The following is a 10615-nucleotide window of genomic DNA, read 5'->3' on the forward strand; positions in this document are numbered from 1 at the left end:
TTCTTGGTGTCCTTTACAGAGGTGATAGGGATTTGAACTCAGTTCCTCTTTTCTATGGAACCAACTCCCCGCTCCTTCTATCCACATTCTTAACAAGGTGCATCACTGAATAAGATAGATTAGAGGCCATTGTCCTCACCCTGGTCAGTATTTATAAGAGGAGGTGAGACTCGCCTTCCTAGGGCTGTCATTTATCCCGAGGCAAACTGGCATGGCTCAGATTTATCACAGCCAAATCATTTGAATCCGCTGCATCGTCATCCACAGTAGAGAGGATTTTTCTCTCTTACTCACTGCGATACCAAATTTGCCTGTTTAACCCGTTCTACCAAATTGAGGAGGAACTTCTGCCCCTCAGATGAAACGTCTTGCTCTGTCTAATGCTTAGTGGTGGGAAGACTGACGGCACTATGTGACAACCTCACTAAACAACAGCCTTTACCTTCTGCAGCCTTGCTCTGCCCTGCTCCCTTCTCTTCAGTCTGTCTTTCCAGAACTTAAGTCTTGAGAGCCGCCGCCCGAGGAGCTGCCTAAGCGTTTTCTGGCTTCATCTTTGCCTTTGTTTCAGAATTCAGCTTCTTCCTTCCTGCTCATCCCCATCAAGTCACTCTTTAGGCTTCTGTTTCGCCAGCTCATTAATCAAATGCATATTGATCAGACATCTCGAGGGTCCAGTTTTCTTTTTTACACAGGCTTTCTGTGTTGAATAAGTCATGCCAGGTCTCTTTTTGATTTTTCTTCATAACTTCCATTACAGAAGTGAAATCACATCCGTTGCCAATGATTGGGATCCCACCTCCACAGAGTCTTTATACAGATGTTGTGGAAACATTTAAAAGATTATCTGCATTTCCACCCCCATCTCACTGATTTGCCGTCATGTCCCAAAAGCTCCTTAGACTCAGCATATCACCGTTGGGACTAGTCCTCTTCCTCCTTCACACCTTTTCTTTCTCTACTTTTCTGTCATTGTTATTGTCATCTCCTACTGACCAGGTTCAAATCTCCGATGCCACCTCAGTTGGTTCATTTCCAAAAGCCCCAATGTTGTACCCGGTTCTATCAATTACTTTCTCTGGGCAAATGCCTTTCCCATCTATCATTTCCTTTGCTTGCCCAATACCAGGTCCAGATCCCTATCTCAAGCCTGGGTCATTGTGGCTGCCTATTAACATAATCTTTCCATGTTTCTAGAGCATCCTCACCATTGTGGTGGATGTTCTATAGGTCAACGTTTGTCTTTCTAAACCTTTCTCTAAGAACCATTTTTCTATGCCACAAACACAACACTATTAAAAGTCCTAGAACACGCGTTTGAAGCTACTAGTGATCTGGTCTGTCCTCTCTCCTCTGAGGACATGTTCTCAGAGATGTATTTCTAGTGCCACTAATCCTTTGGATTCCTTCTCCCCCTTTCATCCAAGCTTTATCACAAGTGCATAGTACAACAATAATGGTGTCCATAATGATGATTTCCAAGTCAGAAACGCCCTGTCCAAACCTCTGTCCTCTGATTAGAAACTGTGCCATCTCAGGATAGCTCTATGCTTTAGTTTTCTTCCCAGAAACGGGGAACCCATGGTTTGCAGCAGTTTTAAGTGGTGAGTAAAAGGATGCCACGTTCACAGTGAAGGACTGATCTTAGCAGCTGGAATTCCAGTTTCTTTTCTAGTGAACACAATGGCCAAGCGTCACTACGACTGGAAGAACGCCTTAAACACCCAAAGCCTCAGGTTGCCTAGAAAGGAAGAACCTATGACCTTGTGTTTTCTTGCACAGTTCCCACACGTCTGAATTTCCATGGGTATGTGGGAACCAGGGGAACTGCCATCCTCACGGCTGGCCATTTAATGGATATCAATGCACCTGTGTTCAAGGACATGCATTCCTACAGATTCATGTGTCTCCTAATGAGTCACCGTTTCTCTTTCCCCAAACTCAGCCCTTGTATTATTCTGATCCTCACACTGGCTTCCAAGTATGTTCTGAGTCAGGCAAGCCCACCCTTCCTGCCTGGCTGTCCAACAAGTCACGAGGCCTGTTGCTTCACATCCCTGACTAGTGTGGAGGAGGCAGGTCCTCAGTGACATCATCTATTTGTAAACAGCGCGTGCGATGCCCTGCCTCCTAGGAATTACAGAATCTCAGAGCCGGAAGTGAGAGGCAGAGTGGGGCTGTCCTTCAGAGGTGCCCGGGCATGGGATGCCATCTGGACTAGGCTTTACACATCGTGGATGAGTCAATGGTGAACTTACGACTGGGCCTCTGAGCAAACGCCTTCAGAGGCTGGTTTCTGGGCAGATGCTACCCCAGAGCCCAACAGTAGCTGGGTCACTGAGGGAGAGCAGTCAGGCGACAATTTCCTAAGAGCCTGGGTGTGTCCCCAGAAGCCCGAGTGTCCCTTCTTCTGGGTGGTGGTGGTTTGAAGATTGCAGCCGGGCATCACACTGAGTGGATTCCGTGGACGTTGATGGCTCCAGATCTCAGTTTAGGTCACATTCCTATTACTCACCATCAGAGACCTGGAGCCTTCACTCGCTGTCAAACTTTGTGCCAATTCCTCGACGTCTCTGAATGCCAGTCTACTCACGCTTACAATTTGAGGAAATTAAAAACTATTTTTTGAGGTTTTTAAGAATTAAATGTGCATACACACACATTCTGTGCTATGCTTCGTGTCTGAAACAAAATTAGTGTTCAGCAAATGTGAGCTATTTTTGTGCTGTTATTGTTACCATTATTATACCATCCCTTCTGAACCTAGAAGACACTAGGCTAAGGGGTCTTACCTAGAATGAACAGTAAACTCTCTGCTCATATGGCTTCCTATGCTAGTGTGATTCAGTCTGACAGCCATAGCCAAGGGGAGATCTGTAGTTCATGGTCATGCCTCAGCTGCATAGATCAGACCTCAGAGTCCCTGGCTCCTGGTAGGTGCAGAAAATGCTAAGCAAAGGTAAATGGTCTTCCACCACCAGAAAAAGAAAACTTGGGCGTTTTTGTGAGGTGGGAGATGGTGAGGGGAAAGGAGGGGAGGAGAAGGGATAGGAAAGAAGGGAAGAAAGAGAGGAAATAGATAAGAAGGAACAGAATGAAACCCGAAAGAAGAGAAAGAAGTTTCAGCGGGACTGAATTCAAAGCTTCAGAAGTTGCTAATCCAAATCATAGTCCCCAGCTACCTGAGCCTAATGAAAGGGTGCTGAGCGGGAGGTGGGGGCCGACACAGGGGCTGCTCTGGGGAGGAACACAAGGGTTTTGACAACTCAGGGCAGATCAACCTAAGCAGAGCAATTAGGAGAACGTTCTTTGAAATCTCGCAGTCACCTCCTTCTTGCCAGCATACTGAAGTGACTCAGAGCTTAACGCTAGTTTCCCCTCAGTAAAAAACGGACGCAGCAGCGCCCACTTCAGTGAGTCATTACACAAAGTAGATGTGGCTGCGGACGCAGAATCCTTAGAAGACACAGAGCAGCCGGTGTGTTCTCCTTCAGGCATGAGCCTTTAAGAAGTCGTATAAAGGGCAATAAAATAAGAAAAATGAAGGCACGGAGAAAGGAATAAAGAAGAAAAGAAGCGTTCATAAGAGGTAGAAGCTTTATTGTGACGTCTTCGGAGGACAATCAAATAAGTAGATCTATTTTTCAACACTGCTGTGCCCAAGCCCCCGCCCATAACATTGTCTGATGTCCCACCCTTGACTTTTGTATTCCCTGGGAGGAAAATAAGCATGAGGGGACAGGGCCGAGAACAGGGTGAGGTTTCTGAGCATCAAAGTGCAGTTAGCTTCAGGGGGACCAATCTCCGAGACTGATCCTGCCTGTTGCTACTGTGGAGGACAGGGTGGGAGCAGCAGAGGGGCCGCTGTAGGATGTGCAGCTCTGTGGACTCTCAGCAGCCACCGCAGCAGCCTGAGCTCTGGTTGTTACAGGAGCGTTGGGACCTTTGGCTTCCCCCGCAGCAGCAGCCGCTAGTGCGCTGTCGGCGGCGCCTCCTGGGAAAGCAGCAGCAGCCGGTGGAACTGGAGCCGCAGCAGCCAGAATCACCGCCGCAGCCACAGCTGCCACAGCCGCCGCCTCCGCAGCAGCCGCGGCTACAACAAGAGGAGGAGGGCGCGGGGGCGGGCGTCGGGGCGGAGCAGGGGGCTGAGCCCTGGGAAGACCCTTTGGAAAAGCCTTTGGCGCCCTGCTGAGACATCGCTGCGTTTGTCAAGGCGAATCTGTAAGAAAGACAACCTTTCAAAAAGCCCGCCTTTTCTTTCCAATAGTGGAAGTCAGAATGTTTGGCACTTGACTTAAAGTCTGGCTTGGGGCAAGAGGGTTGAGAGAAAGAAAAGAAAAGAAGGGAAGCAAAGAAACAAATCCCAAAAAGCTGCTTCAGGTGGGTGGCAGAGGCAGAAAACCGGAAACAATATACAAAGGATCAATGCAGTTTCCCTAACTGGTATAAAGATCGTCCAAGGTTTCCATGGTAGAAAAGAAAGAGGATATGGCTACAATGTGTCTTCTTTCTCTTGCCCTTTCCCCACTGTACTTGGGGCACACAGCCTTTCAAGTGGTCATCTCCATTAATGTATGACCATCGCATCTGTCAGAAAACACCCAGCGACCACCTGTTTTCCCACCCCCTCTTCTGTATAGAGACTCTGAAAACACAAACGCATGCCCTGCACATTCTTTCTTGCCTGTTCCCCTTATAATAAAGAAAAGCCTAGTCATGGCAGAGAACCAGAATAACATAACTAGGGAGCCTAAAACCTGGGCTCTAGTCACAACTCCTTGACAGGCTGGAGAACCTTTCAAAATTCAGCTCACGACAGACCTTTGCATCTTCATAGGCAACTGGAAAGGCTGGTCCACTAGAAGCTGTCGTTCCACAGCTACATTCCCAGATGTGCCCTACCTCCTCCCTTCTGTCTTCCTCTCTTCCCAGCTTCCTCCCCCAGACCCAGCTTGGATACTTACTCGACCTTGGCTCCACGGGAAGACTCACTCAGTTCTCCAACTGGAACTTGCCACCTGTTAGGCAGAAGACTGAACAGCGCATGGCCAGAGAACCTTTTATAAGATTCCGACAAGTTCAGGTTCCTGGGAGGGGCCCATTTCTCAACAGATGTGCTCAGCTGATGCTTACATCCCAGAGGCATTCATCACTCAGGTAGCACTGTAGGTGGTGCACGTGGATATCCAAGTCACTCCACAGAGGTGCCAGGATTGCTGTGGTGTGTTTACTTTCCAAACAGGACACTGTTCATAGCTGGGAGGGCTGTGTGCATGCTCAGAGAAGGCCTGAGGCGCTACTGAAGAGAGGTCTGGGGTCCTCTCTGCTATCTTAAATGCCGTATGCGGGTGCCCAATACATGTACACGCGCACACGCGCACACGCGCACCATGTCGTGGGGGTAAGAGAACACAGGCACCATTCCACTTTCCCACACACCATTCATGTGTAGCCAGCTCCTTATCATGTGTTGTCTTATTTGCATCTCTATGGCCCTTGATTCTTGTCTTGTGTGGCAGGCTGCAGGCTGTGTGATAAACCCTGTGGGTTTGTCTAAATGCATCTAGGGAGAGTTGAATAAAGATGACGGTGGGGGATCGAACCCCATTGGTGGTTTCTTCCTGTCACTATTGACAAGAAGAGAAACTCAGGCAAAGTTAAAGGACCACTAAGACCAAAAGAAGTCACTGGTGAATCTCAGACAAAAATGGGTGAGGGATGTGGGCCTATTGAAAGAAAAATAGCAAACTACTCGTGGACCTCCTGTTTCTGATCTCATCTCCCTTAAGAATAGATTTTCCCTGGGACTACTGCCACTGTGGGAAAAGACAAAACAAACAAAGAAGAAAAAGAAAAGAAAAGGATAAAATAAAAGAGCCAAGAAGGAAGAGGAGGAGATTAAACAAACAGATGGCCCCAAAGTCCCCTCAGTAATTACTGCTTTTGATGAGCTGATTTTTAAAACTGGAGGACACTTTGGAGGCTAGGTACCTTCGAACTGCCATTCAATCACCACAACTACCTGGCCACAACAACCATGAGTATGAGACACAAGAGAATCTAAGATGAATATTCAGGGGTTGAGAGTGAGAGACAGACACTGGGATGTATGTGCTGGGTGTGACATGAGGAAACAGACAAGGAAAGACAAGTCATCGACGATACCCGTTTCCTTTGCCCTGGCTTTAGAGCCTGATTAACAGGTTGCCTACTGTGTCTAGAGTACCTCTCGCCAACGAGAGGTAAGACATTCCAAGAAATGAGATCAATGTTAGAAAAGGGAAGGAAGTCATGAGGTAATAAGGTGGGTTCCCCTCTGAAAAACTATGCAAAAGGTGATAAAAAAGCAGGGGGATAAGAATCGATATGAAGAGAGATCAAGTAACTGCTCACTGAACGGACCCCTTACTCCAGCTTACAACAGTTTTAACTCTGATCAAAGGAGGTACTAGCTGCTTATCTTGTATAGGAAAGCTGATTTGTAATTATCTTTCCTGTCACAAACACTTTTAATATTTCCTGAAGAAACCATCCCAATCCCAGAGGAATATTACATCAACACCCAAGCTCAGTGATTGAAGTACCCTTGTCCTTTATACACACACACACACACACACACACACACATACATACACCACCACCACCACCAGTAGCAGCAGCAGCAGCAGCTACACGGCCACCACCACCATGTGGGGACAATCTTTGACTGAGATGATGTCTTTGTTCTCTATTCAGACCCAAACCTAAAATTCTAGAGTCCAAGCAAAGTGGACTCCATCATTTCACACCTGTCTTCTCAGCTTCTCCTCTCGAAATGCTTTTCCACTCAGATCTCCTGCATGCCCACTACTAATCACCAGAAAGCAGTGCCTACTCACTAGAGCCCACAATGGGCACTTCAGGAAATCTTACTCTCTACGATTATCAGGAAAACGTTTCCAAACGGCTGGCTGCTCACTTTTGAAGGACACCCTCTCAAACTGCTTTTTTTTCTTTTTTCTGGGTATTGCCTGCTTCATCTCATCCTATTCCTAGTTCCACTTTGGCAAACTGATAAGGGGCACGGATCTCAGACATGATTCTTATTTTCATGTTTGAAGTTTCCAAGTCCAGAGTCCTAAGTGAACGCTGTTTCCCAGGGCTCTTAAGTGGATTCCGTACCACAATATACACTTTAGATAAAGGAAGGGAATATTGCTCGATGTGGAGGGTGAGATGGGAGGGCTAAACAAAACAGTACTGGGAGGCCACGACATCAGGAATCAAAAGCTTTATTGTTACCAGAAAAGTGCTTCAGAGCTGAGTTTTAACATCTCATCCCCAGACTGTTGTGTCTGAGAGAAAAAGTAAAGCCAATGAGACTCAGAGGTGAGACCGCGAGACCTCAAAACCTCACGGTAGTTGAGCTTTGTGGGGATGAAGAAAGGAAACAGAGAATTATAGAAGTGTTTCTGCAGGAAAGCTGGAGAAGAGGAGACACTCTGGCTGGCCCGTTTTCCTTCGTCAGCACTGCTCTCCGTGGTCTTCTTCCCCGGGTCAGCAACAACCTCCAGACTTCTGGCTGCTGCTACCGCTGCTGCCGCCGCCACCGCTGCTGCCACAGCAGCTGCTGCCGCCGCCGCTGCTGCCACCGCTGCTGCCACAGCAGCTGCTGCTGCCGCCGCTGCTGCCACCGCTGCTGCCACAGCAGCTGCTGCTGCCGCCACTGCTGCCGCCGCCACCGCTGCTGCCGCCACCACTACTACCACAGCTACTGCTACAGCAGCTACTGCCACCGCCGCTACAGCAGCTGCTGCCACCGCTGCTACAGCAGCTGCTGCCACCGCTGCTACAGCATCCAGAGCTGTGACGTCGGCGACGGAGAGAGAATCGGGGCTTGTGATGGCTGGAACAGCAGCTGCCACCCCCAGAGCTGCAGCAGCCCCCTGAGCTGGAGCCACAGCAGGAAGGAGCAGGGGGACACTTGGGTGTCTTGCACTTAGGAGGAGGAGGTGGGCACTGTTGCTGGCTCTGCTGGCAGGACATTTTGAAAGGAACTGGATAAAACTGAAAAATAATGAAAGAATTTTATGATCGGCAAACCCAATAATGTTGCTTTGAAGACTAAATGATGAATTTACAGTATTTTACCTCTTTGGTGATTAGATATTTTAAAACCCAACCTCCCAAGTTCACTTCCAAAATAAAAAGTACAGATGATCCCAATGTAGGCAGTTCACCTTTTCAAATGAATTCATTGTAAGGTCAAGAAGGTACTGATCATAACTTTTTATTACCTTCCATTTCCAGATGGACCCTTCCTTCCCTCCAAACCCTTCTTTCCCCTTGTTCATCTTTAAGATGCTCTCAGCCCCACCCAGAGCCCCTTTCTGCCCAGAAAATCAGCACCAGAGTCTCTCTGGTCTGAGAGATGTTCTACCTGGCTCAGGCACTGGAACAGCTCGCTCTGTAAGCCGTGGACTGAGGTGCTACAAGAAGCTTCTGCCTTTTATAGTTCTGCTCTGAACTGAGGTACCCATGTGTGGGATACTGATAGCATCTTTCATGAGGGGTATGGATGACTACCTCGCCTTACAACCCAAGGACCCAATTCCTCCCTCTCTAAGCATCTGAGGTATTAACTCTCAGAAAGAGCCTGGGAGAATTGCAACCTTGTAGTATGGCAATGGGACATTGCACACTGTAACAGCACCCGTCCATCAATCTCACAAGCAGCTCTGCTATGCTCCCTATTACCTGAGCTGAGCCAGTCCAATTCTAGGCTGCAGAGGGTAGTGATAAGACATGTTTGTCCTTTAGAATCGGAAATAGAGGGTGGCATTTCCCAAAAGGGGATTAAATGGTGCTTTTCGAATAAGGACAGGAATCCAAAATAAAAACCCCGGCTGGAACCAATATGCTAGCACGATTCTTTTCATTCTTAGATGGTGCCGTGACCTTGACCAAGAATGCTGGATATTCTGATGGTGCTCTTTCAGGCAGGTCTGGTGCACATGAGTGGGTGGTTGGGATTCTCTCCTTGTCTGAGTTTGACATACCAAAAAAAGTCCACAAGCATTTGTACTGACAGATCCCTTCAAGTGGGCAGAAGCGGTTGAAGGCCCTGTTTCCATGAATAAAGAATACCCCCAGTCTGACCAGAGGTAGAGGGACCAGGTGTCTCCACAGCGTGAAGCAAGAGGACAAAGCCCAGCTGAAGTTGTCACAAGTGGCCCTTCAGCTGTGGTCACCCCAACGGGAGAAGCAGAGAAATGCTTTTTCCACAAATGACCTTACGTAGAGAAGGCTGGCAAAGGGAACTGGGTGTGTGTGGGGGGGGAGGGGTTGTGCAAGGAGCTTTTGAGCACCTATGATGGAATGCAAAATTATTCTCCCTACAAAGAATGCTCCCTGGCTAGGTTAAATCCCCAGGAAAATGGACACTGACTGAGCTGGGAGAGCGGTCAGTGTCAAGTCCTAATAGAAGGTGTGGGTGGGGCTGGAACTGCAGACTGAGAGAGCAGCCATATCTGGGGTCCATGTCTGGGTGGATGGGCTGAAGCTGGAAACCCCGTGGCTCGGTCATAACATGTTCCGGGACCAGCTTCCAGTTTTGCTCCCTCTATCAAGCAACTTGCTTAATTGTCTCTGTAAAAACAGGCTAACAACACTTCCTAGCCCACTAAGTAAGGCAATCCAGGTTAAAGGTCTCAGAGCAGTGCTAAACTTGTGAGTATAAAGTATAACTTTACAAAAGAATCTGCATCAATGAAATGATGTACCAAATGACATTCATCAATGCACACAATCTATGTTCTTATGTATCCATTAAAAAAATAAAAATCAATGAAAAACTCTGGAATTTCAGAAGTAAAAATAATCAAATCACTCACTATAGATACCATTACTTCTGTAAATAAGTATATTCTCAATATCAAATTATTGATCTACCTCTTTCTGAAACCAAAACTATATGAGGAAAGAATGTTTATCTCGAAGGACCATTTTAATAGTCATTAAACTCTTGGAATAATGCCTGGCACATAGCACAACTCTGATGTCACATGTGTTCTGATGGCAAAGGTTAAGAGCGTTTATTTGTCAGTAGAGGAGGAGATTATACAGGCCACACTCATGAAAATAAAGCCCCTGTAATTCCATCCCCAAATATTTCACTCTCTCCTTCCTTTAATTTTGACTACATGTCATTTTTAGTGATCTTTGTTTTGCATTGATTTTTTCATACCTGTTATCATGATGTTTATGTAAGGGGTTTTCCTATTAATTTTTAACTAACGTGTTACTGGGAACATTCCCCCATGTACTCCATTTGAAGTGTGAAGGCCGGAAGATAATTTCACAGACAGCACAGGATCTGCCCATGTGGTAAAAGTCATGATGTCTAAGACAGGCTCGATGTTTGAGTCTCAGTTCCTTGCTTACCGGCAGAGAGACCTTGAACAATTATTTTAGCTCTCTCCCTTACTGGCCTCACTTGTGAAATGGGAAATAAATAGCATTGATCTCCCAGGGTCATTTGCAGAGTAAGTGACTGATATTCATAAACCTCTTAGGATAGTACCTAGCATATATAAGAAGTTCTTGAGAAATATTCAGGAATGAAAACTGACACCATTCT

The 10615-nt window shown here is 47.0% G+C and overlaps 1 protein-coding gene across 1 annotated transcript; it reads right to left on the bottom strand.

The window, feature by feature from the left end:
* Positions 1-3291: 3291 nt before the first annotated feature.
* On the bottom strand, positions 3292-8022 carry LOC121437763 (keratin, ultra high-sulfur matrix protein-like). Its single transcript, XM_041637840.1, has 3 exons — positions 7544-8022; positions 3941-4105; positions 3292-3499 (listed from the first exon to the last, which is right to left on the bottom strand). Exons 1-3 carry the CDS (start codon positions 8020-8022, stop codon positions 3292-3294), a joined length of 852 nt encoding a protein of 283 aa, XP_041493774.1.
* Between the last annotated feature and the right edge of the window lie 2593 nt (positions 8023-10615).

The sequence above is a fragment of the Microtus oregoni genome, unplaced genomic scaffold (genome assembly GCF_018167655.1).
Source record: "Microtus oregoni isolate MIOR12 unplaced genomic scaffold, Mior012 000054F_ref0000373, whole genome shotgun sequence".
NCBI classification, from domain to species: Eukaryota; Metazoa; Chordata; class Mammalia; order Rodentia; family Cricetidae; genus Microtus; species Microtus oregoni.